The 27,019-nt window shown below is 45.4% G+C and overlaps 9 protein-coding genes across 12 annotated transcripts; 2 read left to right on the top strand and 7 right to left on the bottom strand.

Annotated features, from left to right (window-relative positions):
• The first annotated feature begins 25 nt into the window (after positions 1 to 25).
• LOC125510309 (auxin-responsive protein SAUR36-like) lies at positions 26 to 618 on the top strand. Its single transcript, XM_048675461.1, has one exon. The coding sequence runs from the start codon at positions 166 to 168 to the stop codon at positions 583 to 585; it is 420 nt and encodes a 139-aa protein (XP_048531418.1). The 5' UTR covers positions 26 to 165; the 3' UTR covers positions 586 to 618.
• Positions 619 to 1,525: 907 nt separating this feature from the next.
• On the bottom strand, positions 1,526 to 3,143 carry LOC125510311 (auxin-responsive protein SAUR36-like). Its single transcript, XM_048675463.1, has one exon. It carries the CDS (start codon positions 2,049 to 2,051, stop codon positions 1,641 to 1,643), a length of 411 nt encoding a protein of 136 aa, XP_048531420.1. The 5' UTR covers positions 2,052 to 3,143; the 3' UTR covers positions 1,526 to 1,640.
• A 1,027-nt stretch (positions 3,144 to 4,170) lies between these two features.
• LOC125510319 (auxin-responsive protein SAUR36-like) lies at positions 4,171 to 4,951 on the top strand. The gene has a single exon (XM_048675474.1). The coding sequence runs from the start codon at positions 4,509 to 4,511 to the stop codon at positions 4,926 to 4,928; it is 420 nt and encodes a 139-aa protein (XP_048531431.1). The 5' UTR covers positions 4,171 to 4,508; the 3' UTR covers positions 4,929 to 4,951.
• A 1,809-nt stretch (positions 4,952 to 6,760) lies between these two features.
• On the bottom strand, positions 6,761 to 23,989 carry LOC125510314 (auxin-responsive protein SAUR36-like). Of its 4 annotated transcripts, XM_048675469.1 has the most exons (8): positions 23,393 to 23,989; positions 23,000 to 23,067; positions 19,202 to 19,269; positions 16,930 to 16,995; positions 14,837 to 14,896; positions 14,605 to 14,674; positions 13,780 to 14,026; positions 11,918 to 13,447 (listed from the first exon to the last, which is right to left on the bottom strand). In XM_048675469.1, exon 8 carries the CDS (start codon positions 12,421 to 12,423, stop codon positions 12,004 to 12,006), a length of 420 nt encoding a protein of 139 aa, XP_048531426.1. In that variant the 5' UTR covers positions 12,424 to 13,447; positions 13,780 to 14,026; positions 14,605 to 14,674; positions 14,837 to 14,896; positions 16,930 to 16,995; positions 19,202 to 19,269; positions 23,000 to 23,067; positions 23,393 to 23,989; the 3' UTR covers positions 11,918 to 12,003. The 4 variants fall into 4 exon arrangements, with proteins under 4 accessions (XP_048531425.1, XP_048531426.1, XP_048531424.1 ...); XM_048675467.1 differs by lacking the exons at positions 11,918 to 13,447; positions 13,780 to 14,026 and having other exon boundaries at positions 14,034 to 14,674; XM_048675468.1 differs by lacking the exons at positions 11,918 to 13,447; positions 13,780 to 14,026; positions 14,605 to 14,674; positions 14,837 to 14,896 and adding an exon at positions 6,761 to 6,897.
• LOC125510318 (auxin-responsive protein SAUR36-like) lies at positions 10,329 to 11,451 on the bottom strand. The gene has a single exon (XM_048675473.1). It carries the CDS (start codon positions 10,868 to 10,870, stop codon positions 10,436 to 10,438), a length of 435 nt encoding a protein of 144 aa, XP_048531430.1. The 5' UTR covers positions 10,871 to 11,451; the 3' UTR covers positions 10,329 to 10,435.
• On the bottom strand, positions 15,562 to 16,898 carry LOC125510317 (auxin-responsive protein SAUR36-like). Its single transcript, XM_048675471.1, has one exon. The coding sequence runs from the start codon at positions 16,114 to 16,116 to the stop codon at positions 15,682 to 15,684; it is 435 nt and encodes a 144-aa protein (XP_048531428.1). The 5' UTR covers positions 16,117 to 16,898; the 3' UTR covers positions 15,562 to 15,681.
• Positions 19,793 to 20,544, bottom strand: LOC125510316 (auxin-responsive protein SAUR36-like). The gene has a single exon (XM_048675470.1). It carries the CDS (start codon positions 20,466 to 20,468, stop codon positions 20,034 to 20,036), a length of 435 nt encoding a protein of 144 aa, XP_048531427.1. The 5' UTR covers positions 20,469 to 20,544; the 3' UTR covers positions 19,793 to 20,033.
• On the bottom strand, positions 21,472 to 22,775 carry LOC125510320 (auxin-responsive protein SAUR36-like). Its single transcript, XM_048675475.1, has one exon. The coding sequence runs from the start codon at positions 21,977 to 21,979 to the stop codon at positions 21,560 to 21,562; it is 420 nt and encodes a 139-aa protein (XP_048531432.1). The 5' UTR covers positions 21,980 to 22,775; the 3' UTR covers positions 21,472 to 21,559.
• Positions 23,990 to 24,135: 146 nt separating the features above from the next.
• On the bottom strand, positions 24,136 to 25,801 carry LOC125510313 (protein PHLOEM PROTEIN 2-LIKE A10-like). The gene has a single exon (XM_048675465.1). It carries the CDS (start codon positions 25,669 to 25,671, stop codon positions 24,601 to 24,603), a length of 1,071 nt encoding a protein of 356 aa, XP_048531422.1. The 5' UTR covers positions 25,672 to 25,801; the 3' UTR covers positions 24,136 to 24,600.
• Positions 25,802 to 27,019: the final 1,218 nt, after the last annotated feature.

Below are 27,019 nucleotides of genomic sequence, written 5' to 3' on the forward strand. Positions count from 1 at the left end.
CCCTTTACAGCCACCAGCCCACGCACCTTGTCCCCTCTCAGCTGCTACTAAGTCCCGTATCTCTGTGCCTATATATTCAGGGGCCAAGACACCATCACTTCATCAACAAACTCACAGACCAAAGCATTTCTGAGCCAAAAACCTGAGAACCAAGAACACCCAGCCATGACCATGATCCACCCCAAAAGGCTTGCTCAGTTGGTGAGGAAGTGGCAAAGGGTCAAGGCGGCATCGAGAGACGACGAAGCATGCTGCACGACATCGCCGGTCGCAGATAAAGGTCACTGTGCCATGTACACAGACGATGGGAGGCGGTTTGAGGTCCCGTTGGCGTATCTCGGCACGACAGTCTTCGGCGAGCTGCTAAAGATGTCCCAGGAAGAGTTTGGGTTCACACGTGACGGCAGGATTACGCTGCCCTTCGATGCGGTAGTGATGGGCTATGTTATGTGCTTGCTTAGAAGAAATGCATCGGAAGAAGTAGAGAGGGCGCTCCTAAGCTCTGTAGTGATGCCTTGCCAGTATCCAAGCTGTACAGTTCCACATGCAGCGCTGCACCAGCAGCTTGCAGTTTGTAGCTCCTGAATATATGCAGATTTTTTGTCCCTCATTGTTCTCCATTTTGCATCTCTTATGAAATGTAATTTAAAATAGTTCAACACTGGAGAATAGGAAATTATATACTAGTATACCAGCTTGTTGCATTATACAAAGAACCATTAACTAGAACTATATGGCATTAGGCCATAGGGCACAGAAGAGTGATTAACTATAACTTCAGGATTCAGCGTACAAAATGTCTAGCTCGTAGAAGCTAACACCTAACAAGCACCCCTACCAGTAAAACTACCAAAGATGTGATTCTATTCTATGATTTAAAAAATAAAAAATTTGTATTTATTAATGAAGTATTTCAAGAAAGCCAACAGCCACTCTTTCGTTGTTCCATGATCTATCATATACCCTTCTCTCATTAATACATATTGCAGAAGCAATTTTCTGTCAGCTTACTAGTCGGGCAAGATATATCAGCACATGTTTCATGAATGATTTCAATGATGAACCCTCAAGGTAAAACTCTTAAGGGCTGATGTATCACAAAATGTGATAAGCTGCATACAAAAAGGACGTACGCTTTCAAAGGTAGTGGCAATTAGCAAGTTAGGTAGATCGCAGAGGTAGCATTCTCATGTCAAAGACCTCAATGTAAAATAGGGTTTATGTAGATTTTGGGTAATGTCTACGGAACAGAAGATCCCCACCCTCCTGCTCATGAATTTCATGTCCACAAATTCTAAGCCCACGGTTTGTCTCTACTTTCTTCCGATACAGCAAATAAGGTGCTTGGATTTTAGAGTGGCAAAGTATTAGATTTCTCTGAGACAAAGATACATTTTGTATCATTTCCTATGATACCAAAGATATGTCAGATTTTCAGTAGCTAAGCTATGGTTTGTTTCTATTTCCCCAGTACTCTGTTCAAACAACAGCAAATAATGTGCTTGGATTTAGAGTGGCAAAGTACTAGATTTCTCTGAGAGAAAAAGATATACTCGCCATGTTCCATTTCCTATGATACTACAATCTTATATCGGACTGTACAATTTCTTGAGGTCTGACCAAAAAAAAAAAAAGCTAAGCTACGTGCAAAGAGCAAATTGATGGGTAGGTCCCATCGATGCATCTTGGCCATGGCAATGGCCAACAATGGAGCTCAAGAACGCTCTCTCGACCTCCTCGGAGGCATCTCTCCTAACCAGGCACAAGACATAGTCCATAACCGCGGCATTGCAAGGCAGCGTGATCCTGCCTCCCTGGCTGCTCGTGAAGCCAAACTCCTCCCCAGCAATCCTCAGGAGTTCGGTGAAGACTGTCGTGCCGAGGTACGCCAGCGGGACCTCGAACCGCGCCCCGTCGGCGGTGTACACCACGCAATGGCCCTTGTCAGCGACTGGGCTGCAGCACTCATCAGCTTGCTGGCCACCGGCCCTGGCTGCGACCTTCCTCTGCCACTTTTTGGCCAGCTGAGCAAACTTCTTTGGATGGATCATGTTTGAGTCTGGTGTGCTCCTGGCTAGCTAAATTTCACTTTGGTTCTGAAAGTCTGAAGGTGTGGTGATCTTGCTTGCAGATGAGATGAAGTTTGTGTTGAGCAGGCCACGGTTTTATAGTCGAAAGAAGAGAGGGCTCAGGACAGTGCATATGCGTGTGGGTCGTGTGTAGCTATCAGCAAGAGAGGTGGGTAGGAGGCAATGCCATGAGTGCTCTGTGTGCAATGTTGGTGGAAGTAGCTACAGACAATGTGATGAACGATTTTTATGATATCTCTATGGGACCAAATTTTGGGTCATCAGTGAGTGCTCAGCCATTGTGCTAACTCAGGCAACTTGCAAGTAGCTGTATTTTGCAGTGGGCATTGCAGATTCACAATTAACATGGGTCTTCGTGCTAGACAGGTTAGTATGGTAGCATAGGCAATGTCCAACCCAAGCTCCAGCACGCGCCAAACACTTGCCCCAGCACAATCGTGGCTGCTCATGGCCTTGTCTCTTCCCCGTTGCAGCCCTGAGATATAAATCCATGCTAAGTGTCTCCAAACACCATCGCTCCATCCACAGGACAAAGCAAAGCTCAAGCTGACAGCAGAATCTCTTCAGTTTCCAGAAAGACAAGTAGCTACCATGGTGAGTGCAAGGAGACTTGCTCAGCTGGCCGAGAAGTGGCAGAGGATAGTGGTCCTCGGGAGGAAGAGGCTCACCTGGTCAGCGGCGGCGCTGGAGAAAGAAACTGAATGATCGTGCACACGCCTCAGCAATGGATGGCAAAGGCCGATGTGTCGTGTACACGGCTGACATCATGCGTTTCTAGTCACGGCAGTCTTTGGCGAGCTCCTCAGCTTGTCCCAAGAAGAGTTTGGCTTCACAGGCGGTGACGGCAAGATCAAACTTCCCTTCGATGCAGCAGTGGAGTATGACATGTGCTTGATCAGAAGCACCTCCACGGAGATGGAGGCAAGGTTCCTCGGCTCCATAACGATGCCATCGCAATGCCACTACGATGCAAGCGGTGTGGCGCCACCTATGGGAGTGGTCCAGCATGTTGCTCTCTGCAGCTCTTGATTACCACCTGCTTTCTACTCAGTTACATGTAGGAAAAGGGGGGGGGGGGGGGGGGGGGGGGTGGGGGGGGAGGGAAACCGTTGATGTAAAGCATTTTGATCTAGACAAACAAACAGCCAAGGAAGATAAACAGTACTGGCCACTGTTCTTTCGATGTATATACTTTGTTGCAGAGATAAATGATTGAGCACAGTTTTGTAGGGCATAAGCACGACAAATTTGTTTTGCGCGGTTATATGGCCTCAGACCCAAAATGTTACAAAGAATGACGCAATCTTCACAGAAGGAAAAAGGAAACTGACCTTCTGCAGAAAAGGCTAGTGTGTTTTGGTCACCCAAAGATAAAAGTGTTGATATTTGTATTGGGATTGGAAAACCAGCGAATGTACAGAAATCAGTTCTATGACACATCTCATCAAGACTTGTGTTTAGCAAACAAAATTTGATACTGCTAGCAATGACCCTGTCAATCTGTCATGGACATGTAAGTAAACTATCGGTTAACAAATGAGCTGTGTGTTGCATTTTGCATTATTGCAGTCCTAGTCCCTACCAAAAAATAGTGAACTGAACTAATGACAGCTCCGTACAAATGGACTCAATGCCATTACCTGAAGCCATGGGCAGACTTTCTCGCCGAAGTTGGCAGCCTGATGGTTACTAACTGTTGTAGGCCTTGGAAAATGCAGCGAAGATGCCAGGAAATGGCCGTCACATGCGGTGCTAGAAATCATGCAGACCATGAGATATGGAGCTGTCAGGCAACTTGCTAGATTTGCAGCAATCAAAGCACTGCTGAAGCAACCAACAAACACCCAGCATGCAGCTGCAGCTGTAAGTGCAAAGTACACCCAAAAGCAGTGAAGGATACTCTGCATCTACTCAGCAAAGAGCCAAAGACTCCTGACCATCATATGAAGTGTCCCCTGTGACACTGGCTCTTCACCTCACCTGATTGCAATCACCGGGTTGCTGCAAACGTACAAAGACAGGGTCATCAAGTCATTCAGAAATGATTTCTTTTGAATGAGACTAACTAGCTTACCTCCCAATCTCGTGATGCAGGACACCGTACCGAAGGGAACACATCCATAAAAGCTGGACCCCAGATGGTTGCATATAATGCCCCTACCCAATTTAGCATCAGACTGTATCATGCACTGATTGCCTAGCCATAGCCCACTAGTCCATGGCCCAGCAAATTCTGATCTGAATCTGGCTACCTCCCTTTACAACCACCAGCCCACGCACCTTGTCCCCTCTCACCTGCTAGTAAGTCCCGTATCTCTGTGCCTATATATTCAGGGGCCAAGACATCATCACTTCATCAACAAACTCACAGACCAAACATTTCTCAGCCAAAAACCTGAGAACCAAGAACACCCAGCAATGACCATGATCCATCCCAAGAGGCTTGCTCAATTGGTGAGGAAGTGGCAAAGGGTCAAGACGGTGGCCAGGGATGACGAAGCATGCTGCACGACATCGCCGGTCGCAGATAAAGGTCACTGTGCCATGTACACGGCCGACGGGAGGCGGTTCGAGGTCCCGTTGGCATACCTCGGCACGACAGTCTTCGGCGAGCTGCTAAGGATGTCCCAGGAAGAGTTTGGGTTCACATGCGACAGCAGGATCACACTGCCCTTCGATGCAGTCGTGATGGAGTATGTAATGTGCTTGCTCAGAAGAAATGCTTCAGAGGAAGTAGAGAGGGCATTCCTGAGCTCTGTAGTGATGCCTTGCCAATATCCAAGCTGTACAGTACCACATGTAGCGCTGCACCAGCAGCTTGCAGTTTGTAGCTCCTGAATATATGCAAAGTTTTTGCCTCATTATTCTCCATTTTGCATGTCTTGTCCAATACAATGGAAAATAGTTGAACACTAGAGAATGGAAGTTGCATATTAGCACACCAAGCGTGTTGCATCTTACGGAGTCCCCTTACCTACAACTACATAGAATTGGACCATACTACAACCTCAGGCTTCAGAAAACCAATGTCTACTCCCTCCGTCCCATAATGTAAGACGTTTTTACAAGCTAACATAGCTTGCAAAAACGTCTTACATTATGGGACAGAGGGAGTAGCTCATAGCAGCTAACACCTGACAAGCAACACTACCATTAAGAGAAGCAATATGTGATTCTATTATATGCTAAATAAACCAAAGAATTATATTTATTGAAGTAATAATTTCAAGAAAATTAACAGCAACTCAAAACTCTTCCACTGTTCTATGATCTATAATATATGCAGTTCTCTCAGATAATGCATATTACAGAAGCAATTTTCTGCAATTACTGAGGGTGTTCTTGTTTTAAATACATTAAAAGATGTTCACCAGGCAGACAGGGCATATCAGCTGTTATATCTTTTTTTTGCATAAAATCCAAAAGTGGAAGAGCAAATTTTCATTTAGCAGTACAAACTACAGATCAATTTTTTGAGTAAATAATTGGTCATGTCTAGCTGTTACGTATAAATTGAACGACCTTGAAAGGATAAAATGAGACTTAACAGAAGGCAGTAGGCCTGAAAATGCTCAAAGGGAAGTGTGCAACATAAAACTTGTCCATACCTGTCAAACATGACTTTCAGCTAAATTTACGGGACCCATGTTTTGCAAGCTTCCAGCTGGTTTTCGATCCACAGGAAAACGCGGAGAAGGCGCTGAGAAATGGATGCCACTTAGAAGTCAGGTAGGCCATTAATTATCAGTATATGGAACTGTTCAGCAACTTGCTCGTATTGCATCAGTTAATGTAGTCCCCATCAAACCTAATCAAGATGTTAATGATTTACATTGAAGTGCAAACCATGCTAGCTAGCTAGCCCCATGGCACTGGCCCTCCAACTGATTGCTGCAATCTCAGCGTTGATGAATTGCAGAGTGCAAGACTTGGATCCCCTTATCATTGTGAAATCATTACTCGTGCAACTAGGCATAAGTAGCTAATCCTTGACGGTGTCACTCTCATAACACAAGATTCCGAATAAGCCGTAGCCCATCCATCAGAAGGCTGGGCCCAAGATGCCTGCACAAGGCTTGTCTGCCAATATCTCATTGCACAATGCTGGAACCCAGTTTGCATGGGGTCCTCGTGTCACTTATCCACCAGACGTGCCACTATGGCAGTATCCATCATGCACCAAAGATTTGGCCCATAGAAATACATAATCCTTAATCTGCTTGCAGCATTGCACAAATGAACCTCGTGGCCTTGTCCCCTTACCCAATCATCAATGGCACTTGACAGGGCTCATATCTCGAGCTATAAATTCTTGGTCCAGTGGCCTCAAAACAGCATCACTTCATCCACAAACAAAGCATCTGCACTCCCAGCAAAAAAGAACCAACCATGATCAACTCCAGGAGAATTGCTCAGCTAGCAAAGAAGTGGCAGAGGGCAGCAGCTCTCGAGAGGAAGCGGCTTACCATGACGACAACAACAGAAGTCGATGCCACCCGCAAAAAAAAAACAGAAGTCGATGGGTGCTCAACAGCAGTGGCAGGAAAGGGCCACTGTGTCATGTACACCACTGACGGGGGACGGTTCGTGCTGCCATTGGCATACCTCAGCACGGTGGTCTTAAGTGAGCTCCCGCGGATGTCCGAAGAGGTGTTTGGTTTCGCAGGCCGTGAAGGAGGGATCAAGCTGCCCTGTGACGCCATGGTGATGGAGTACGCCATGTCCTTGCTCAGGAGAAGTGCCTCCGCTGAGATGGAGGCGGCGTTCCTTAGCTCCATGGTGATGCCATGCTACTATGCAGCTCCACCTGTGGGAGTTAGCCAACATGTTATTGTCTGTAATTGCTAATTGTCATCATGTTTTGTACTTCTGTATGTAAAGTAGTTCAAAGTAGGGAATAGGAAAGAAGATGCTCTATGCAAAGAATTTTAGTTTTGCAACCGATTAAGCAATCGAAAAATGGTTACAAACATCATTCCTCCAGCATATATATTTCTGCGGACATAAATGACTAGTCGCTTTTAGGACTTGAACAGAACAAGTCAAAGAATTCTTCTGCGCAGTTACGTGGCCTCAGACCAAAAATTTACAAAGAAACGTTCAAATGGGCAGGATAAATGTTTCTCAATGAGCTTAAAAAACTGCCAAACAATATATCCCCTAATCTGGTAAATCCATCCACATGGGTTTACTAATAGAATGCCCGATCCAGTACAAAATTGAGCTTCTCGTTAGGATTCTATGAGGAGAGTAGCTGGGACTAAGAAATCATGCAGACCGTATGAACTATCCAGCAAGTTGCTAGACTCGCAACAACCAAAGCGCTGCTTAACAAAACAATACCTAGCTAGCATTGCAGATGTAGACCACATTTCTCAGTTGAGACTCAAGGCAATGGTATCTCTTTTTCCAATATATCAAGAGAGCTGCCAAGTTCATTACTCAGAGCAGGAATTTACAACAAGATCAGACGAAAGACAAGCAAATGGAACAAAAGGAGGCTCATACAGTGGTTGGTTCCAGTTCAAGTTCAACTTTTTGACACTATTATGTATAATCGAGGTGTAAGCCCTCTGTTTTATCTTTTTTCATCAGTGCTTGAGAATTTGGCAAACATAAGTGTAGCTTCAAATTCCCCGTTGACTATGTTTTCAAGTTATGCAAACATCTTCCAAAATTCATCAACGAAACCAATTGACTGACTAGCAGGATGACTTCTTTTTTACAAGAAAGCTTGCTAGTCTTATCAAGAACATTTAACAAGTAGCAATGCAAAAGATGCAGATGTGAATAATCACAGGAAACTGACATTTTCAGAAAATTCACTGGTCTGCTAAGATGAGAAAATAGGATCTCTGTTGCATTTCCTATTGTCCTGACAACTGACAATCTAACTGAAAAAAAACATGTACCACTAGCTACAAACAGAAAATTGCTGATAAAATCCAGCTGATGAAGGCAAACAACTCGCAGTGTAGCAAGGCCTCACTATGGAGCTCAGGAATGCCTTCTCGACCTCTTCAGAGGCATCTCTCCTAATCAAACACATCACATACTCCAGCACAGAGGCATCACAGGGCAATGTGATCTTGCCGTCGCAGGTGAAACCAAACTCCTCTTGAGACATCCGTAGGAGCTCTCTGAAGTCCACTGTGCCAAGGTAAGCCAATGGGACCTCGAACCGTGATCCATCAGCGGTGTACACGACACAATGGCCCTTGTCTGCAACAGAAGCAGTGCTGCAGCATCCATCGGTGTCTGCAGTCTCCTGGCCACCGGCTGCCACCAGCCTCTGCAACTTCTTAGCCAGTTGAGCCAGCTTCTTTGGATGAATCATGATTCTGTGGTGTCCTTCCTAAAATGCTCTTTTTCTCAGGAAGGTGTGATGCTTAGATTGCTATCTTATTCATGGATGAAGTGGCTGTGTGAGCAAGCTGTGGATTTATATTTGAAGGAAGAGAGCAGTAGAAGGGTTAGGTGTGGCTACGAGCACAAGTGTGGACAGGACCACATGAGACAAGGGTATAAACATGGCATGTGCAATGCTGAAGAGACAGTGTGATTTGATAAGATTTTGATGAGACCAGCTGTATGGCATGTGATGCAGCAACCAATACTGGTTGAATGATAGTGTACTGTAGTACTGGCACGCGAAATGGTTAGAAAAGCTAAGATATTTTTCATGGACCAGCCCTCCATATCACCATGTCTCAAATGTGTTGAAGCGTGTGAAGACTGATAGAGCCCATGGTTTATGTGCACTGTCTATACTTCTGGCCTGAACATATCGGTATTCAGTACAAGCAACTTGTAGGAATATATATTTTGCATTTGCAGTGCGTCATGTGATTACTTCGTTCGAGCCATGTTTCCTGGTCTTCATGTTCCTGTGGGCATTACTTGTCTTGTTTCAACTTAAAATGAGACCTAGACCCAAAATATAGTGCATCTATTGGATGTCAAAGTGTTACCTAATTGCTTATATATCATTCAGCTGTGTGTGCAAAATCAGATCCTCTAAGAAACAGCACACAAGAAAGACAATCCATATTAAAACGCAATCACAGGTACATCCTACTTTGAGACATTGCATGACAGAATATGATATAGAAAAAGCAGTCTAAAATCAACTTATACATGTGGAAAGCTGAAAGGATTCAGAGATACTGGCAGCTTACAAACATTGCAAGAGTAACTTTTGGCCCTCAGCAGATCTCGGAAATGCCACGTTCCCGTGTCAAATACCTGCAGGCAATAGTTGTACAAGATTTAGCCATCTGGTCACACTTTCTTAGTATACTCTCTATCAATATATACTCTCTTGTGATTGTGCAAGGATCTGCCACATAATCACTATCAATGTATACTCTCTTGTGATCGTGCAACATGATACAAATTATTTAAATGATTGATTAAATCCTGGTTAAATATACAGAGGGTGGCCCCTGATATATAGTCTGAAAGTTGGTTATGCCCATAACAGTTGTTGCTGAACCACCAGATTCAAGGTCGTCGGTGGTCCAAACAACTTGCTCAATAATCTCACGTCACCTCTTTAGTTGATGGTCTGTTTGATTAGCAGCATCTCATATGTGAACTCCACTTCACATTATGTTCTTACAGTTTCCTATAAAAATTTAGGCCTCCTTTGGTTTAGAGGAATCTTGTAGGAATTTCATAGGATAGGATTTCTATAGGAAAAATTCCTTTAGAGCCCTTTGGTTTGTAGGAATGGAACCCTATTCCTATGGAGGAATTCTTCCTATCCTCCACATTTCATAGGAAAATAAACATTAGCCTAGACTCAATGAAAAAAAATCCTATGATGTGAATCAAAGGGCATCTTCTTTCCTATTCCTACTCATAGGATTTGAGATACATGTCATCTCATTTCCTATGACTTTCCTATTCCTACGATTTTCCTACCCTATGAACCAAAGGAGGCCTTAACAGGATTTTCTTACCTTATTTTTTTAGTTTTGAGCGCCTAGAATAAGATTAGTGATCTGCGAGAGGTTCTAACACTTACTGCAAAAGATAACTTTACATGACCATGATTCCATACCATTTGCTGAACTAGTAACAAGTTCTGTTCGATTTTTGGTGTGCTAATCAGCATGCCAGACTCATCAACTTTAGTCTGAACTTCCTTGTCTTACACAATAGAACCTTAGCTAAATTCGTCGCAAAAATAAGAGTTATGGAACTAAGCAGTCAGGAGTCAAGACGAGAGTCAAATAGTCAACTTCCAATATGATTCTTTCATTCCCTATCTCCTACATAGAACTATTTACATCATCCAAAAGGATGGACAGAAAAAAGAAGGTAAAACGAACACTGAATCCTCAGAAGCCAGAAACAGCTACTTGCTGGCTAACTCCCATGGATGGCTCCAAACCATTTCCATAGTGGCAAGGTCTCACCACAGAGCTCAAGAAAGCTGTCTCTACCTCTTCTGACGCGTTCCTTCTGAGCAAGCACATGACATAGTCCATCATGGCTGCATCACAAGGCAGTGTGATCCTTCCATCTCTTGTGAAGCCAAACTCATCCTGAGACATCCTCAGGAGCTCCCCGATGATCGTCGTGCTGAGGTACACCAATGGCACCTCAAACCGCAACCCGTCAGCAGTGTACATGGCGCAGTGGCCCTTCACTGCCACTGACGTGCAGCACTCATCAACTTCTTTTGCTGAAGTCCGCATGAGCCTCTTCCTCCCAATGGCTGCCACTCTGTGCCACTTCTTTATCATCTGAGAAAGTCTCTTGGCACTGACCATGGTCGTATCTCCTTTCTTGGCAGAAAGTTCAGAGTTTTATGTCAAGTGTTACGCTAGCAGCAGTGCTTTGCTTGTGGATGGAACCGGCGGTTCAGAGCTGATGTATTTATAGGTGGGGGGAGATATGCATGCAGCTTAAGTGCAGCTATCAAAGCGAGCTGGCAAGGGACAAGGCCATGAGCTTCGAACATGCAATGTTTAGAGGCTACCCCTTTGCTCTTTGGTGCCTGTTGGAGCCAATAGTGGTAGTGCTTGGGTGATTGGATATCACAATGTGCCGTCATACTGGCCTGCTCAATGGATCAGGGGCATGCTTCATGAGGACTACATGTAAGTTGGGTCCAACATGTGAACAGTGAGAGACAGTTCTGTGGGAAATGAGATATCAATTATTTAAAGATCTGGATATCGCCTGAGATTGAGATACATAGTCTGACGGTTTTCCACGCCCATTGTTTCTGAACAACCAGTTTTAATGTGTTTACTGTCCAAAGTCCAAACAAGTGAACAACTTGCCTGGCAATTTCATAAAATCTTTTGCTGGTTGTCTGTTTGATTAGTAGCATCTCATGTGAACTCCATTTGGTCGCTGCTTCTTACACTCCACAATATAGACCTACTGGACTACAACTAACTTGCTGTCGTTTTATTTTTGGACTGAAAACTTATTGTCATTATTGAGTGGTAAGCAGTTCTACTGGACAATATTTCTCAGTTGAGACTTGAAGTAGTCGTATCTCTTTCTGAAAAATAGAAGGAAACCTGCTAAATCCATTGACCAAAGCAGAAACTTACACAACAACAAAAGAAAGACAAAACAAACAAAACAGAAGACGAGAGGTCCGTACTTCTTTCTGGACACTTGCTTAACAATGCCTAATCATCTAATTTTTAACTTATGCAAACGTCTTTCAAAGTTCAGCAATGAAGTCGGTCAGTCTACTGGCTGCCTGAGTCCTATCTAGAACATTTAGAGAAGTACGAACACCAAAGATGTGGATGTAAATAATCATGAGTAATTCAAGATTTTCAGCGAAAATATCACACTGATCTGCTAAGATGAGAAAATATGTATCTTCCTTGCATTCCTACAACTCTTATAATTTACATTCAACTGAACAAAACATTTATCACTAGCTACAAACAGCAAATTGCTGATTAAGTTTCACTGAAGCCACATAACTCGCACTGTGGCAAGGCCTTGCTATGGAGCTCAGGAACGCCTTCTCAACCTCTTCAGAGGCCTCTCTCCTAATCAAACACATCACATAGGCCATCACAGAGGCATCAAAAGGTAATTTGATCTTGCCATCACTAGAGAAGCCAAATTCCTCTTGAGACATCCTCAGGAGCTCGCCGAAGACCATTGTGCCAAGGTACACCAAAGGGACCTCGAACCGTGATCCATCAACAGTGTACATGACACAGTGACCCCTGTCTGCAACAGAGGCAGTGCTGCAGCATCCGTCGGTGTCTGCAGTCTGCTGGCCACCAGCTGCCACCAGCCTCTGGCACTTCTTGGCAAGCTGAGCAAGCTTCTTTGAATGGATCATGGTTGCTATGTGTTCTTGGCTAAAATGCACTTTGGCTCTGATGGTGTGATACACTTTTGCACAGATTGCTGTGTCGTTTGGAGATGTAGAAGTTGTGTTGCGCGGGTCATGGGTTTATAGTCGAAGGAGTGGGTCATGTGTAGCTACCAGAAAAGATGGTGGGGCGGGAGCTGCAGGAGACAAGGCCATGAGTGCTCCGCATGCAATGTTGCAGCTGCAGACAATGTGATAAATGATTTGATCAAATATTTTGGGGGATCAGATTTTTGGTTATCGGTGAGGGATGGAGCAAATACTTCTAGTTGGGTGATTGCTGCTCTACTGTAGTACTGATTCCTTCAACTGCTAGAGGCATTAAGCTAAAAAAATTATACAGGACCAGCCATCCATACCACCCTGTCTCAAGTGTGTTTTGGCATGAGAAGGCTGCCTGATGGGGACCATGGCTTGTGGGCATGCCTTATCCTTGGGGCCCTGATCAAGTTGGTATGCAACTCAGGCAACTTGCTACAATATCAAGAGGTATATTCTAGTTTGCATTTGCAGCACACCATGTGATCACTTCATTCGACACGCATTTTCTGGTCTGTGCTTTGCTGTGGGTAGTACCTGGTTCCAACTTACAACCGTGGCATCTGATTCTGACCAGTCCGATTCAACCCCTAAATGGGCTAAAATTCTAGGGGCGGTTATATGATTGAAATTTAAATAGGGCAATATAATGATGTATGATGTTGAAATGTTGTCCCATTGTGCGTATATAATTCAGCTTAGGTTTGCAGGACCAGACCTTCTAAAGCGGTACTCGAGAAAACACCCCCTATTAAAATGCAATCGCAAGTACATTCTTCTTTGGGACATACTGGGTCAGATTATCATTCTAATGGCGAGGCACATTCAGAAATCAATATATAGGTGCATAAACATGAAAGCATTCTGAGGTAATGACAACTTACAAGTATTTCAGAAATGACTTCCAGTCCTCGGCAGATCTCCGGAATGCTGTGTCCTCATGCCAAATAATCTGCAGCCAATAGTTATACCAGGTTTAGCCATTTGAGCACAGCTCTGTATCAACATATGTCAAATGATAGCTTACTAAGCATTCTACTGTGTTACCAGTGCATCATTATATGACTGTGAATCTTAATTTCTAGTGAGCAGAAGAGCAAAGGCAGAGGTCAGAAGCAATCATCCACAGTGATTTGAGAAATTAGGCAGTGTATTCCCAAGCAAACATCAAATAGCTGTACGACGTACTCCTTCTCGACTTCTCGTACGAGAGTAACTGAAAAGAAATTGTTTGTGTCGCTATCCACTGCTCATGAGCCGGCATGACAGATTTGAAACCCTCACCGGAGTGTGAAGTGGAGGAGGTGGTCGAGCCATCACGCAGCGCACCTACGATGCGTAGACCAGAAACGTGCCGGACGAAGGACCCCACCGCCAATCGCCCAACGAAGGACCCACTGACATGTGCCGGACGTGGCGGCGGTGGCGGCGTCAGTCTTCCAGGCAGTGGCAAGTGATCCAACATGAATGCATGTCCTACTGTAAGTGTTCCTTGGCTCCATGGTGGTGCCATGCTACCATGCAGCTCCACCTGTGGGAGCCAACATGTTATTCTCTGCAGTTGCTAATTGTCATCATTTTCTGTACTTTTGTATGTGAAGTAGTTCGATGTTGGAAACAGGAAAGAGGATGCAAAGAATTTTAGTTTTGCAACCGATTAAGCAATCGAAAAATAGTTAGAAACATTGTTCCTCCGGTGTATATATTTCTGCGGAGCTAAATGACTGGTTGCTTTTAGGACTTGAACAGAACAAGTCAACATATTCTTCTTTACAGCTACATGGCCTCAGACCCAGAAATTTACAAAGAAATGTTCAAGTGGGCAGGAGAAAGGTTCATGAATGAGCTTAAAAAACTGCCAAACAATAATACCCCTAATCTGATAAATCCGTCCAAATCGGTAATACTAATAGAACGCCCCGATCCAGTACATATAATTTTTTCTGTGACACTTTAGAATCTTACTATTATACCGGATCAGGGCGTTCTATTATACATCATGATGGAGTATTATCTTTGAATATACATAGAATAGATTAGTAGACTGGAACAGTAAGTAGTCTAATTAAAAAAAACATTGCATCCACTTAATTTCAATCAAGTCATAACCTGGTGCCATCATGATGTATGATGTTAAAATGTTGGATATCATTCAGCTGAGTGTGCAGGATCAGATCCTCTGAAACAGTACACAAGAAGGACAATCCATATCAAAATGCAACCACAAGTACATCCTACGTTGAGACATTGTATTTCAGAATAGTCTATAGAAAAAGAAGAGTCTGAAATCAACTTAATACATGCGAAAACATGAAAGCATTCAGAGGTAATGGCAGCTTACAAGCATTGCGAGAATAACTTCAGTGTATCTTGGAAATGCCGCATCCCCATGTGAAATAACCTGCAGGCAATAGTTATACAAGATTTAGCCAACTGGTCATAATTTCTTAGTTTGCATTCAGTTTGTGCAAGGATCTGTCACATGATCACTCACACTGTATACTCTCTTGTGATTGTGCATCATGATACAAATTATTTGAGTGCTTGAGCACATCCTGGTAAAATATATAGGGTGGACCCTAAGATGGAGATATATAATCTGACAGTTGGTTATGCCCATAATGAGTTGTTGCTGAACCAGCAGATTCAAGGTCTTCAGTGGTCCAAACAACTTGCTCAATAATCTCACACCACCTCTTTAGTTGATGGTCTGTTTCATTAGCAACATCTCATATGTGAACTCCAGTTCGCTTGTTGTTCTTACAGTTTCCTGTAAGATTTTATCAGGATTTCTTAGTTCTTTTTTTTAGTTTTAACCGCCTAAAATAAGGTTGGTGATCTGCAAGAGGTTCTAACAGTTATTGCAAAAGATAACTTTACATGACCATGATTCCATACCATTTTGCTAAACTAGTACCAAGTTCTGTTCAATTTTTGGTGTGCTTGCAAAAATCAGCATGCCAGACTCATCAAGTATAGTCTGAACTTCCTTGTCTTACACAATAGACCCTTTAGCTTAATTCGTTGCAGAAAGAAGAGTTATGAAACTAAGCAGTCAGGAGTCAAGACGAGAGTCAAATGGTCAACTTGCCATATGATTCTTTCATTTCCTATCTCCTACATAGAACTATTCACATCATCCAAAAGGATGGACAGTAAAAAGAAGGTAAAACGAACACTGAATCCTCAGAAGCCAGAAACAGCTACTTGCTGGCTAACTCCCATGGATGGCTCCAAACCATTTCCATAGTGGCAAGGTCTCACCACAGAGCTCAAGAAAGCTCTCTCTACCTCTTCTGATGTGTTCCTTCTGAGCAAGCACATGACATAGTCCATCAGAGCTGCATCACAAGGCAGGGTTATCCTTCCATCGCTTGTGAAGCCAAACTCATCCTGAGACATCCTCAGGAGCTCCCCGATGATCGTCGTGCTGAGGTACGCCAATGGCACCTCAAACCGCCTCCCGTCAGCAGTGTACATGGCGCAGTGGCCCTTCACTGCCACTGACGTGCAGCACTCATCGACTTCTTTTGCTGAAGTCCACATGAGCCTCTTCCTCCTGATGGCTGCCACTCTTTGCCACTTCCTTATCATCTGAGAAAGTCTCTTGGCACTGACCATGGTTGTATCACCTTCTTTCTTGGCAGAAAGCTCAGAGTTTTGTGTCGAGTGCTAAGCTAGTGGTAGTGCTTTGCTTGTGGATGGAACCAGTGGTTCAGAGCTGATGTATTTATAGGTGGGGGAAGATATGCATGCAGCTTAAGTGCAGCTATCAAAGCAAGCTGGCAAGGGACAAGGCCATGAGCTTCGAACATGCAATGTTTAGAGGCTACCCCTTTGCTCTTTGGCACCTGTTGGAGCCAATAGTGGTAGTGTTTGGGTGATTGGATATCACAACGTGCCGCCATACCGGCCTGCTTAATGGGTCAGGGGCATGCTTCATGAGGACTACATGTAAAAGTTGGGTCCAACATGTGAACAGTGAGAGACAGTTCTGTGGGAGGATATCTTGATATTATTGGAAGATCTAGATATCCTCTGAGATTGAGATACATAGTCCGACAGTTTTGCACGCCCATTGTTTCTGAACAACCAGTTTTAATGTGTTCAGTGGTCCAAACAAGTGAACAACTTGCCTGGCAATTTCATAAAACCTTTTGCTGGTTGTCTGTTTGATTAGTAGCATCTCATGTGAACTCCCATTTCATGATGTTGAAATTTTGTCCCATTGTGCATATATATTTCAGCTTAGGTTGCAGGACCAGACCTTCTAAAGCAGTGCTCGAGAAAACATCCCTTAACTAAAATAAAATCGCAAGTACGTTCTTCTTTGGGACATACTGGGTCAGATTATCATTCTAATGAAGAGGCACATTCAGAAATTAATGAATAAGCGCGTAAACATGAAAGCATTGTGAGGTAATGGGAACTTACAAGTATTACAGAAATGACTTCCAGCCCTCGGCAGATCTCTCAAATGCTGTCCTCGTGCCAAATAATCTGCAGCCAATAGTTATACCAGGTTTAGTCATTTGAGTGAATTTACAAAATTGCCAAGCAATAATATCCCCCAATCTGATAAATCCGTCCAAATGGGATTACTAATATAATGCCCCGATCCAGCACAAAATTGTGCTTTTCATTAGGATCCTATAAGGAAGTAGCAGGGACTAAGAACTCATGCAGACCGTATGAACTGTCCAGCAAGTTGCTAGTCTCGCAACAACCAAAGCGCTGCTTAACAAAACAACACCTAGCTAGCATTGCAGATGTAGACCACATTTCTAGGTTGAAACTCAAGGCAATCGTATCTCTTTTTCCAATATAGCAGGAGAGCTGCCAAGTTCATTACTCAGATCAGGAATTTACAACACGATCAGACGAGAAACAAGCAAATGGAACAAAAGAAAGGAGGTTCATGTCGTGGTTGGTTCCAGTTCAAGTTCATCTTTTTGACACTTATGTAATCAAGGTTTAAGCCCTTAGTTTTTTCTTCTTTCATCATTGCTTGACAATTTGGCAAACGTAAGTGCAGCTTCAAATTCTTCGTTGACTATTTTTTCAAGTTATTCAAACGTCTTACAAAATTCATCAACGAAACTAATTGACTGACTAGCAGGCTGACTTCTTTTTCACAAGAAAGCTTGCTGAATCTTATCAAGAGCGAGTAGTAACACAAAAGATGCTGATGGAATAATCACAGGAAACTGACATTTCCAGAAAATTCACAGCAGTCCGCTAAGATGAGAAAATAGGTATCTTTGTTGTATTTCCTATTGTCCTGACAATTGACATCTAATTGAACAAAAACATATACTACTAGCTACAAACAGAAAGTTGCTGATAAAATCCAGCTGATGGCGCCAAACAACTCGCACTGTATACCATCATAGAGGCATCACAGGGCAATGTGATCTTGCCATTGCAGGTGAAGCCAAACTCCTCCCGAGATATCCGTAGGAGCTCTCTGAAGACAATTGTGCTAACGTAAGCCAATGGGACCTCAAACCGCGATCCATCGGCGGTGTACACAACACAATGGCCCCTGTCTGCAACGGAACCGGTGCTGCAGCATCCGTCAGTGTCTGCAGTCTCCTGGCCACCAACTGCCACCAGCCTCTGCAACTTCTTAGCCAGTTGAGCCAGCTTCTTTGGAAATCATGGTTCTGTGGTGTTCTTCCTAAAATGCTCTTTTTCTTAGGAAGGTGTGATGCTTAGATTGCTATCTTGTTCGTGGATGAAGTGGTTGTGTGAGCAAACTGTGAATTTATATTTGAAGGAAGAGAGCAGTAGAAGGGTTAGGTGTAGCTATGAGCACAAGTGTGGACAGGACCACAGGAGACAAGGCTATAAACATGGCATGTGCAATGCTGAAGAGACAGTCTGATTTGATAAGATTTTGATGAGGCCAGTTGTATGGCATGTGATGCAGCAACCAATACTGGTTAAATGAAAGTGTACTGTAGTACTGGCGCGCGCAATGGTTAAAAAAGCTAAGATACTTTTCATGGATCAGCCCTCCATATCACCATGTCTCGAATGTGTTGCAGCGTGAGAAGACTGGTAGAACTCATGGTTCATGTGTACCACCTATGCTTCTGGCCCTGAACATGTCAGCATTCAATATATAATTTGCATTCACAGTGGGGTCACGCGATTGCTTCGTTCAAGCCATGTTTCCTGGTTTTCATTTTCCTCTGGATATTGTGTATTGTTTCAACTTTAAAACAAGACTGCTGGATCTATAGGGGCACCTAAATAGACCAAAATTCTAGTGCATCTATTTGATATTCTTCGAACAAACCCCTCCGATATAGAAAATAAAAGAAATAACATATAATTTTTCTACGGCACCTTAGAGTTTTTGTATTATATTATCTTTGCATATACACAGAATATATTAGTAGACTGAAATAGTAAGTAGTCTAATTTAACTTATTTTTTTATTGTATCCACTTAATTTCAATCAAGTCATAACCTGGGTGCCATCATGATGTATCATGTTAAAATGTTGGATATCATTCAGCTGTGTATGCAGGATTGGATCCTCTGAAACAGTACACAAGCAGGACAATCCATAAAACGCAATCACAACTACATCCTACTTTGAGACCTTGTTTTCAGAATAGTCTATAGAAAAAGCAGAGTCTGAAATCAACTTATGCATGTGAAAAAATGAAAACATTCAGAGGTAATGGGAGCTTACAAGCATTGTGAGAGTAACTTCTGGCCCTTGGCGGATCTTGGAAATACTGCATCCCCATGTCAAATAACCTGCAGGCAATAGTTATACAAGATTTAGCCATATCTATTCAGAATTTCTTAGTTTGCATTCAGTTTGTGCAAGGATCTGTCACATGATCACTGACAATGTATACTCTCTTGTGATTGTGCATCATGATACAAATTATTTGACTGCTTGCTTATATCCTGGTTACATATATAGGGTGGCCCCTGAGGTGGGAGATATAGTCTCAAAGTTGGCTATGACCATAAAGAGTTGTTGCTGAACCACCAGATTCAAGGTCTTCAGTGGTCCAAATAGCTTGCTCAATAATCTCACATCACTTCTTTAATTAGTTGATGGTCTGTTTGATTAGCAGCATCTCATATGTGAACTCCACTTCACATTTTGTTCTTACAGTTTCCTATGAACAGGATTTTCTTGCCTTCTTTTTTAGTTTTGACCGCCTAGAATAAAATTGGTGATTAAGAGGTTGTAACTTGTAACAGTTATTGCAAAAGATAACTTTACATGGCCATGATTGCATACCATTTTGCTAAACTAGTACCAACCTCTGTTCAAAGTTTGGTGTGCTTGCATCAACTTTAGTCTGAAGTTTGCTGCCTTACGCAATAGAGCCTTATCTTAATTCGCCAGACAAACAGAATTGAGGAACTAAGCAGACAGAAGTCAAGACAAGAGTCAAATGGTCAACTTGCCATATGATTCTTTCATTTCCTATCTCCTACATAGAACTATTTACATCATCCAAAAGGATGGACAGACAAAAGAAGGTAAAACGAACACTGAATCCTCAGAAGCCAGAAACAGCTACTTGCTGGCTAACTCCAATAGATGGCTCCAAACCATTTCCATAGTGGCAAGGTCTCACCACAGAGCTCAAGAAAGCTCTCTCTACCTCTTCTGATGTGTTCCTTCTGAGCAAGCACATGACATAGTCCATCACAGCTGCATCACAAGGCAGGGTTATCCTTCCATCGCTTGTGAAGCCAAACTCCTCCTGAGACATCCTCAGGAGCTCCCCGATGATCATCGTGCTGAGGTACGCCAATGGCACCTCAAACCGCCTCCCGTCAGCAGTGTACATGGCGCAGTGGCCCTTCACTGCCACAGACGTGCAGCACTCATCGACTTCTTTTGCTGAAGTCCACATGAGCCTCTTCCTCCCGATGGCTGCCACTCTTTGCCACTTCCTTGCCATTTGAGAAAGTCTCTTGGCACTGACCATGGTTGTATCACATTCTTTCTTGGCAGAAAGCTCAGAGTTTTGTGTCGAGTGCTAAGCTAGTGGTAGTGCTTTGCTTGTGGATGGAACCTGTGGTTCAGAGCTGAATATTTATAGGTGGGCGGAAGATAGGCATGCAGCTTAAGTGGAGCTATCAAAGCAAGCTGGCAAGGGACAAGGCCATGAGCTTCAAACATGCAATGTTTAGAGGCCCCTTTGGCACTTGTTACAGACAGCAGTGGTAGTGTTTGGGCAATTGGATATCACAATGTGCCGCCATACTGACCTGCTTAATGGATCAGGGGCATGCTTCATGAGGACTACATGTAAGTTGGGTCCAACATGTGAACAGTGAGGAACAGTTCTGCAGGAGATGAGATATAAATTATTTAAATATTTGGGTATCCCCTCAGAGTGAGATACATAGTCTGACGGTTTTCCATGCCCATTGTTTCTGAACAGCCAGTTTTAATGCGTTTAGTGGTTCAAATAAGTGAACAGCTTGCCCGGCAATTTCATAAAATATTTTGCTGGTTGTCTGTTTGATTAGTAGCATCTCATGTGAGCTCCATTTCGTCGCTGCTTCTTACACTCTCCTATACGGTCCTACAGGACTACAACTAGCTTATTATCATTGGTGAGCGGTAATCAGTTCTACTGGACCATATATCTCAGTTAAAACCTGAAGCAATCATATCTCTTTGATGGAAAATAGCAGGAAAGCTGCTAAATTCATTGATCAAAACAGGAACTTACACAACAAAAGAAATACAAACAAACAAAACAGAAAGCGAGAGGTTCATATTTCTTTCTGAACAACTCTTGCTTAACAATGTCTAAACATCTAATTTTCAACTCATGCAAACGTCTTACAAAGTTCAGCAATGAAGTCGGTCAGTCTACTAGCTGACTGAGTCCTATCTAGAACATTTAGCGAGTACCAACACCAAAGATGTGGGTATAAATAATAATGAGGATGTCAAAATTTTCAGTGAAATTATCAACTGGTCTGCTAAGACAAGAGAAAATCAGTATATTCCTTTCATTCCCTACAATTCTTCAATTTACATTCAACTGAACAAAAACATTTATCACTAGCTACAAACAGCAAATTGCTGATTAAGTCTCACTGAAGCTACACAACTCGCACTGTGGCAAGGCCTTGCTATGGAGCTCAGGAACGCCTTTTCAACCTCTTCAGAGGCATCTCTCCTAATCAAACACATCACATACTCCATCACAGAAGCATCAAAAGGTACTGTGATCTTGCCATCGCTGGAGAAGCCAAATTCCTCTTGAGACATCCTCAGGAGCTCACTGAAGACCATTGTGCCAAGGTACACCAACGGAACCTCGAACCGAGACCCATCAGCAGTGTACATGACACAATGGCCCCTGTCTGCGACAGAGGTGGTGCTGCAGCATCCGTCGGGTCCTGCAGTCTGCTGGCCACCGATTGCCACCATCCTCTGCCACTTCTTGGCAAGTTGAGCAAGCTTCTTTGAATAGATCATGGCTGTTATGTGTTCTTGGCTAAATTGCACTTCTGCTCTGATGGTGTGATGGAGCTTTTCACAGATTGCGGTGTTGTTTGCAGATGAAGAAGTTGTGTTGAGCAGATCATGGATTTATAGTTCAAGGGATGGGTTATGTGTAGCTACCAGAAAAGGTGGTGGGCAGGACTACAGGAGACAAGGCCATGAGTGCTCTGCATGCAATATTGCAGACGCAGACAACGTGATAAATCATTTGATCAGATTTTTTTGGGACCAGATTTTTGGTTATCAGTAAGGGGTGCGGTGGAGCCAATGCTTCCAGCTCCATGATTGTTGATGTACTGTAGACTTATTACTTCACCTGTTAGAGGCATTAAGCTAAAAAATTATATGACCAGCCATCCATACCAGCATGTCTCAAATGTGTTTTGGCATGAAAGGGCTGATGGCTGACAGAACCCATGGTTTCTGGGCATGCCTTATCCTTGGGGCCCTGATCAAGTTGGAATTCTAGTTTGCATTTGCAGCACACCATGTGATCACTTAATTCAACCCACGTTTCCTGGTCTGCATTTTGCTGTGGGCAATACCTGGTTCAACTTTCAACTGAGGCAGCTGATTACACCCCATCCGATTTGACCCGTAAATGGACTAAAATTGTAGGGGCGGCTATATGATTGGAATTTAACCAGAAATCATCATGATGTATGATGCTGAAATTTTGTCCTGTTGTGTGTATATAATTCAGCTTACTTTGCAGGACCAGACCTTCTAAAGCAGTATATTAGATAAAAACATTCCCTATTAAAATGCAATCACAAGTACTCCCTCCGTTCCAAATTACTTGTCGCAGGTATGTATCTAGATGTATTTTAGTTCTAGATACATCCATTTCTGCGACGAGTAATTTGGAACGGAGGGAGTAGTACATTCTTCTTTGGGGCATACTGGGTAAGATCATTCTAATGAAGAGGCACATTCAGAAATCAATGGAAAGGTGCATCAACATGAAAGCATTCTGAGGTAATGGCAACTTACAAGTATTTCAGAAATGACTTCCAGCTCCCAGCAGATCTCCGAAATGTTTTTTCCTTGTGCCAAATAATCTGCAGCCAATAGTTATACCAGGTTTAGAAATTTGAGCAAAGCTCTGTACCAAGATCTGTCGACTGATGGCTTACTAAGCATTCTGCTTTGCTACCAGTGTATCATTATATGACTGTAAATCTTAATTTCTAGCAAGCGGAAGAGCAAAGGCAGAGGTCAGAACCAATCCTCCACATTGATTTGAGAAACTGGGCAGTGTATTCCCAAGTAAACATCAAATAGCTGTATGTTGGTACTCCTTCTCATAAGCGAGTAAATGAAAAAAAAATGTTTGCATTGCTATCTACTGCTAATGAGAGGGCCTGGCAGATTTGAAACCCTCACCAGTGTGCAGTGGAGAAGGTGGCCGAGCCACCGTGCGGTGCATGTACGACGCATAGACCAGAAATGCGCCCAACGCCACTGCCAATCGCCCAGCGGTGGGCCCATTGACATGTGCAGCGGAATAGGTAGCTCAGACGCAGCGGCAGCGGCGGCGCCAGTCTTCCAGGCAGAGACGAGAGATCCAATATGGATGCATATTCTACTGCACATGAGAAATACAAACCAGTTTCGCACCCATTCCCTATACCACCCATGGCCATTCCCAATACTTAATCTTGTTATATGTCCATTACTAATTAAGATTGCATTAGACACCCCAATGATACCTTCTTTTTACCCAAATTGATCAATCTAACCATGTTTCTCTTGTGACCAGAAGTCAGGCTTTGGAATCTGGATTCTTTTTCCTTTCAGTAGCAATCTGGATGTTATGGTAAAGGAAAGTGAGGAGTCGAGAAACCCAGTCTACTGAGTATTTTCCTCTAATAGTGGATAGAGAGGACACATATGACTTCAGTCGCATGGCTCGAAAAGGAACATCACTACCTAATGATCAAAGGTCAACTGCCGATAGACAGCTATAATAGACCATATGTCCATATCAATGATTACATCATCCAGTTGAACTGATTCAAGAGGACATATGCAATTATCTATTTTCCCAACTTATAAATGACACATTACATTCAACAACTGAACTAGAATAAAAACACTACTAAGAAGAGAAGTCAGAACGCAAAATATCCAGGCACAAATCTCTGATCAATTCATATTTGCTTTTCCCCAAATCAAGGCAAAAAGAGAATGAAAAACATAAGTGGACAAGTTTCATGCTATTGTTGCCCAAAATAGCTTATCCACACACAGAGTGCTGAAGAACATCACTAGTCAGCATCAATAAGATACTGACACCTACTTCCTTCAGAAAAGATGGCAAAGACACTAGGATACAACACCATAATACATATGAAACCTTACACTAAAGTTGCAAAATTATCCATTCGTGGCCTATATACTCCCTATCAAACTATCACAAACAACAAACCAACAACTACAATTCCAACAGATTTCTGCTTCCAAATGCTAGTCAACAGCACAAAAAAGGCTAGCAGTAGCAAACGATCAATTTGCAATCTACATACTTTACTTTCCAACTACAATCAGGATAACTGGAACAATGTCACCTTGAAGTCCACACCAGGCTATGCCTAGGCCGGCAACGGGAACCTCATTCCAACCGAAATGTGCATGCACATTGTGAGGCATAAGGTGAAGATGGCCATGGACTTGGCGCTCAGGTACTTGACCGCGACAAGACCCCTTTCGGTGATTTCATCCCGGGCAATGACAATGCTCTTTCGTGCACCAGCGGACACGCGCTGAGTCGAGAACTCGAGGAATGACCGGACCATCTCGGCGGTGACCCTGCCAGTAACATCCAGCACAAACCTCCGGTTGCTTGGCATGGCCAACGTGGTCGATACTCTCTCCATTACACAGCTAGGACCTGAATTGCAGACCTCTCGCGCCGCCACTGCTGCTTCAGCCCGAGAAATGGAGGCCTCCTTTGTGACCTGCCGCGAGGTCCTGACGAACGTCTCGACGGCGCCGTTGCAGACGGACACGAGCAGGTCCTTGAGCTTGGCGTCGTGCTTGGGGTTAGAGACGCCGGCGAGCACCTGGTCGGAGGTGCGCACGGCGGCGGTCCTGTCGAGGTAGGCGGCGACGGCGGTGCTGACGAACACCCGGACGAGCTCCGCGGCGGCCTCCTTGCCCCTGTCGCTGCACAGCGCGGCGAGCCAGTCCGGCTGGCCGGGGGCGCGGGGCGGGGCCTCGGGATCACGGCAGGAGAGCACGAGGTTCCTGGCGAAGCTCCCGAGGACGGCGGAGGCGAACCCGGCGCCGGCGGGGGAAAGGAGGCGGTCCAAGATCCGGTCGTGCAGCGGCGGGGAGGAAGGATCCGGGGCCCGGTGGGAGGAGAAGGCGCGGAGGGCCCCCGAGGCGAGCGACTCGGAGAGGGCGGAGGCGGCGGAGGAGACGTGGTCGGAGGCGGCGAGCTTGGAGAGCTGGCGCAGGCTGCGGGGCACCTGGTCGGAGTCGGAGCGGAGGAAGTCGGCCAGGTCGGAGCCGGCCTGCGAGAGCGCGTCGGCGAGGGAGAGCGCCGCGGCGATGCGGCGGCGGTGGTGGAGGTAGAGGCGGTAGAGGCCGTAGCCGGCGGTGGCGGCGGCCGCGCCGGCGAGGAGGCGGCGGCGGGTGGGGGCGGGCGCGAGAGCGTCCATGGGCCGCGGCGAGGGGAGGGGAGAGTGCGGAGGCGTGCGCTATCTCGCCGGCCCGCTCTCGGCCCGCGCCGTCGCCATCGGCTGATCTAGTCCAGTAGGAACAGGGGAGAGAGACGAGACTTGACCGAGCTCGACCCAGTCGTGCTGGCCACTAAGGACATCTCCAGCCACGCCCCAGGAAGGCTTCCCCAAACGATTTTTTCGCGCTGGTTCCGAAAAAACGGCTCAGTCACATCCCAGAAATCCGATTTTCGCCGGCTTGGACTGAAAACAGCGCCGGCGGATTCAGGCCGAACCCGATGCGCTGGGGGCGCCCGGGGGGCGGCGGGGCGAGCTGTTTTGGCGCGAAAAAGACACGGGCCAGCCGCGTCAGGGACTCGGCGCCTCGTCTTCCCCCAACGACCTCGGTTCCCGCGGGGAATCAATGGCAAAGCTACCACCGGTTAGCCTTGCCATTGATTCCTCACGGGACGGCGCGCCGACGCCTCCCCTCCCTCGCACGCGTACACACGGGCACGACGCAGCTATAAAAGCCGGTGGCCTCCACTCGCCTGTGCCCACACCAGCCCCGCCCCTCGCCGCCGTCCAGCCCCTCCCTCTCCCTACCTCTCCCGAGCGCCGCTGCCCAGCCCCTCCCTCTACCTCTCCCGAGCCCGCCCAGCCCCGCCGTCGCCATGGCAGAACGCTTCCCCGGAGACGAGGCGGCGGCCAACGGCTTCGGCCGCCGTTCGCTCCACGAACAGGAGTCCTGACTCCTGTTCCAGACGAACATCCCGATGCCGCCGGACATGCGCGCCGGGCCGACGGGGTGGAGACTCAGCGCCGGGGGAGTGCCCATTCCCCCGTTGCCTGACACCGTGGTGAAGCCGAAGTACTTCGCCGAGGAAGTCGAGATCGTGCGCGCGTCCCTCACCGACGCCCAACTCTCCCTCCCCCAGTACGCCGTCGACAACCACGCGGCATGGGAGGCGTATTTCGAGCGCCGCCAGCAGCAGCGCTTGGCGTCCACCAACGGCGCGCTGGTGGTCGGCGGCCGGCAGAACAACGAGGGGCGCCACCTCTGGTGGGGCGTCCCCGGCCGCACACTCGAGGGCGTGCTCACGTACCTCGAGGGCGGCAACGACCCGCCGTTGGCGTACCCCCCGGCAAGGGTGGCCGCCCCGGCGCAGCACCGACGCGCCGGGCCATGGGCGCCAAGGAGGTTCGGGTCCTCCTCCTCCTCTTCCTCCTCCCGATCCTCATCGCACTCCTCCGGCACTCCGGCCCTGCTCGGCGTCAAGGCCGAGCCCGCGGCGGAGACGCCGCTCGGCCGGCGCACTCGCAGCACCGGCATCGTCATCAACGAGGG

The sequence above is a fragment of the Triticum urartu genome, chromosome 5 (genome assembly GCF_003073215.2).
Source record: "Triticum urartu cultivar G1812 chromosome 5, Tu2.1, whole genome shotgun sequence".
NCBI lineage: Eukaryota > Viridiplantae > Streptophyta > Magnoliopsida > Poales > Poaceae > Triticum > Triticum urartu.

Coding starts and splice junctions, on each gene's coding strand:
- LOC125510311 (XM_048675463.1), bottom strand. CDS start 2,051: ATGATCCATCCAAAGAAGTTTGCTCAGCTGGCCAAAAAGTGGCAGAGG.
- LOC125510318 (XM_048675473.1), bottom strand. CDS start 10,870: ATGGTCAGTGCCAAGAGACTTTCTCAGATGATAAAGAAGTGGCACAGA.
- LOC125510320 (XM_048675475.1), bottom strand. CDS start 21,979: ATGATCTATTCAAAGAAGCTTGCTCAACTTGCCAAGAAGTGGCAGAGG.
- LOC125510313 (XM_048675465.1), bottom strand. CDS start 25,671: ATGGACGCTCTCGCGCCCGCCCCCACCCGCCGCCGCCTCCTCGCCGGC.
- LOC125510309 (XM_048675461.1), top strand. CDS start 166: ATGACCATGATCCACCCCAAAAGGCTTGCTCAGTTGGTGAGGAAGTGG.
- LOC125510319 (XM_048675474.1), top strand. CDS start 4,509: ATGACCATGATCCATCCCAAGAGGCTTGCTCAATTGGTGAGGAAGTGG.
- LOC125510316 (XM_048675470.1), bottom strand. CDS start 20,468: ATGGTCAGTGCCAAGAGACTTTCTCAAATGGCAAGGAAGTGGCAAAGA.
- LOC125510314 (XM_048675466.1), bottom strand. CDS start 23,602: ATGTGCAGTAGAATATGCATCCATATTGGATCTCTCGTCTCTGCCTGG. Junction 19,270..22,999: donor AAGTCATTTCTGAAATACTT/GTAAGTTGCCAT, acceptor TATTGCCTGCAG/GTTATTTGACATGGGGATGC. Junction 15,335..16,929: donor AAGTCATTTCTGTAATACTT/GTAAGTTCCCAT, acceptor AACCTCTTGCAG/ATCACCAACCTTATTTTAGG.
- LOC125510317 (XM_048675471.1), bottom strand. CDS start 16,116: ATGGTCAGTGCCAAGAGACTTTCTCAGATGATAAGGAAGTGGCAAAGA.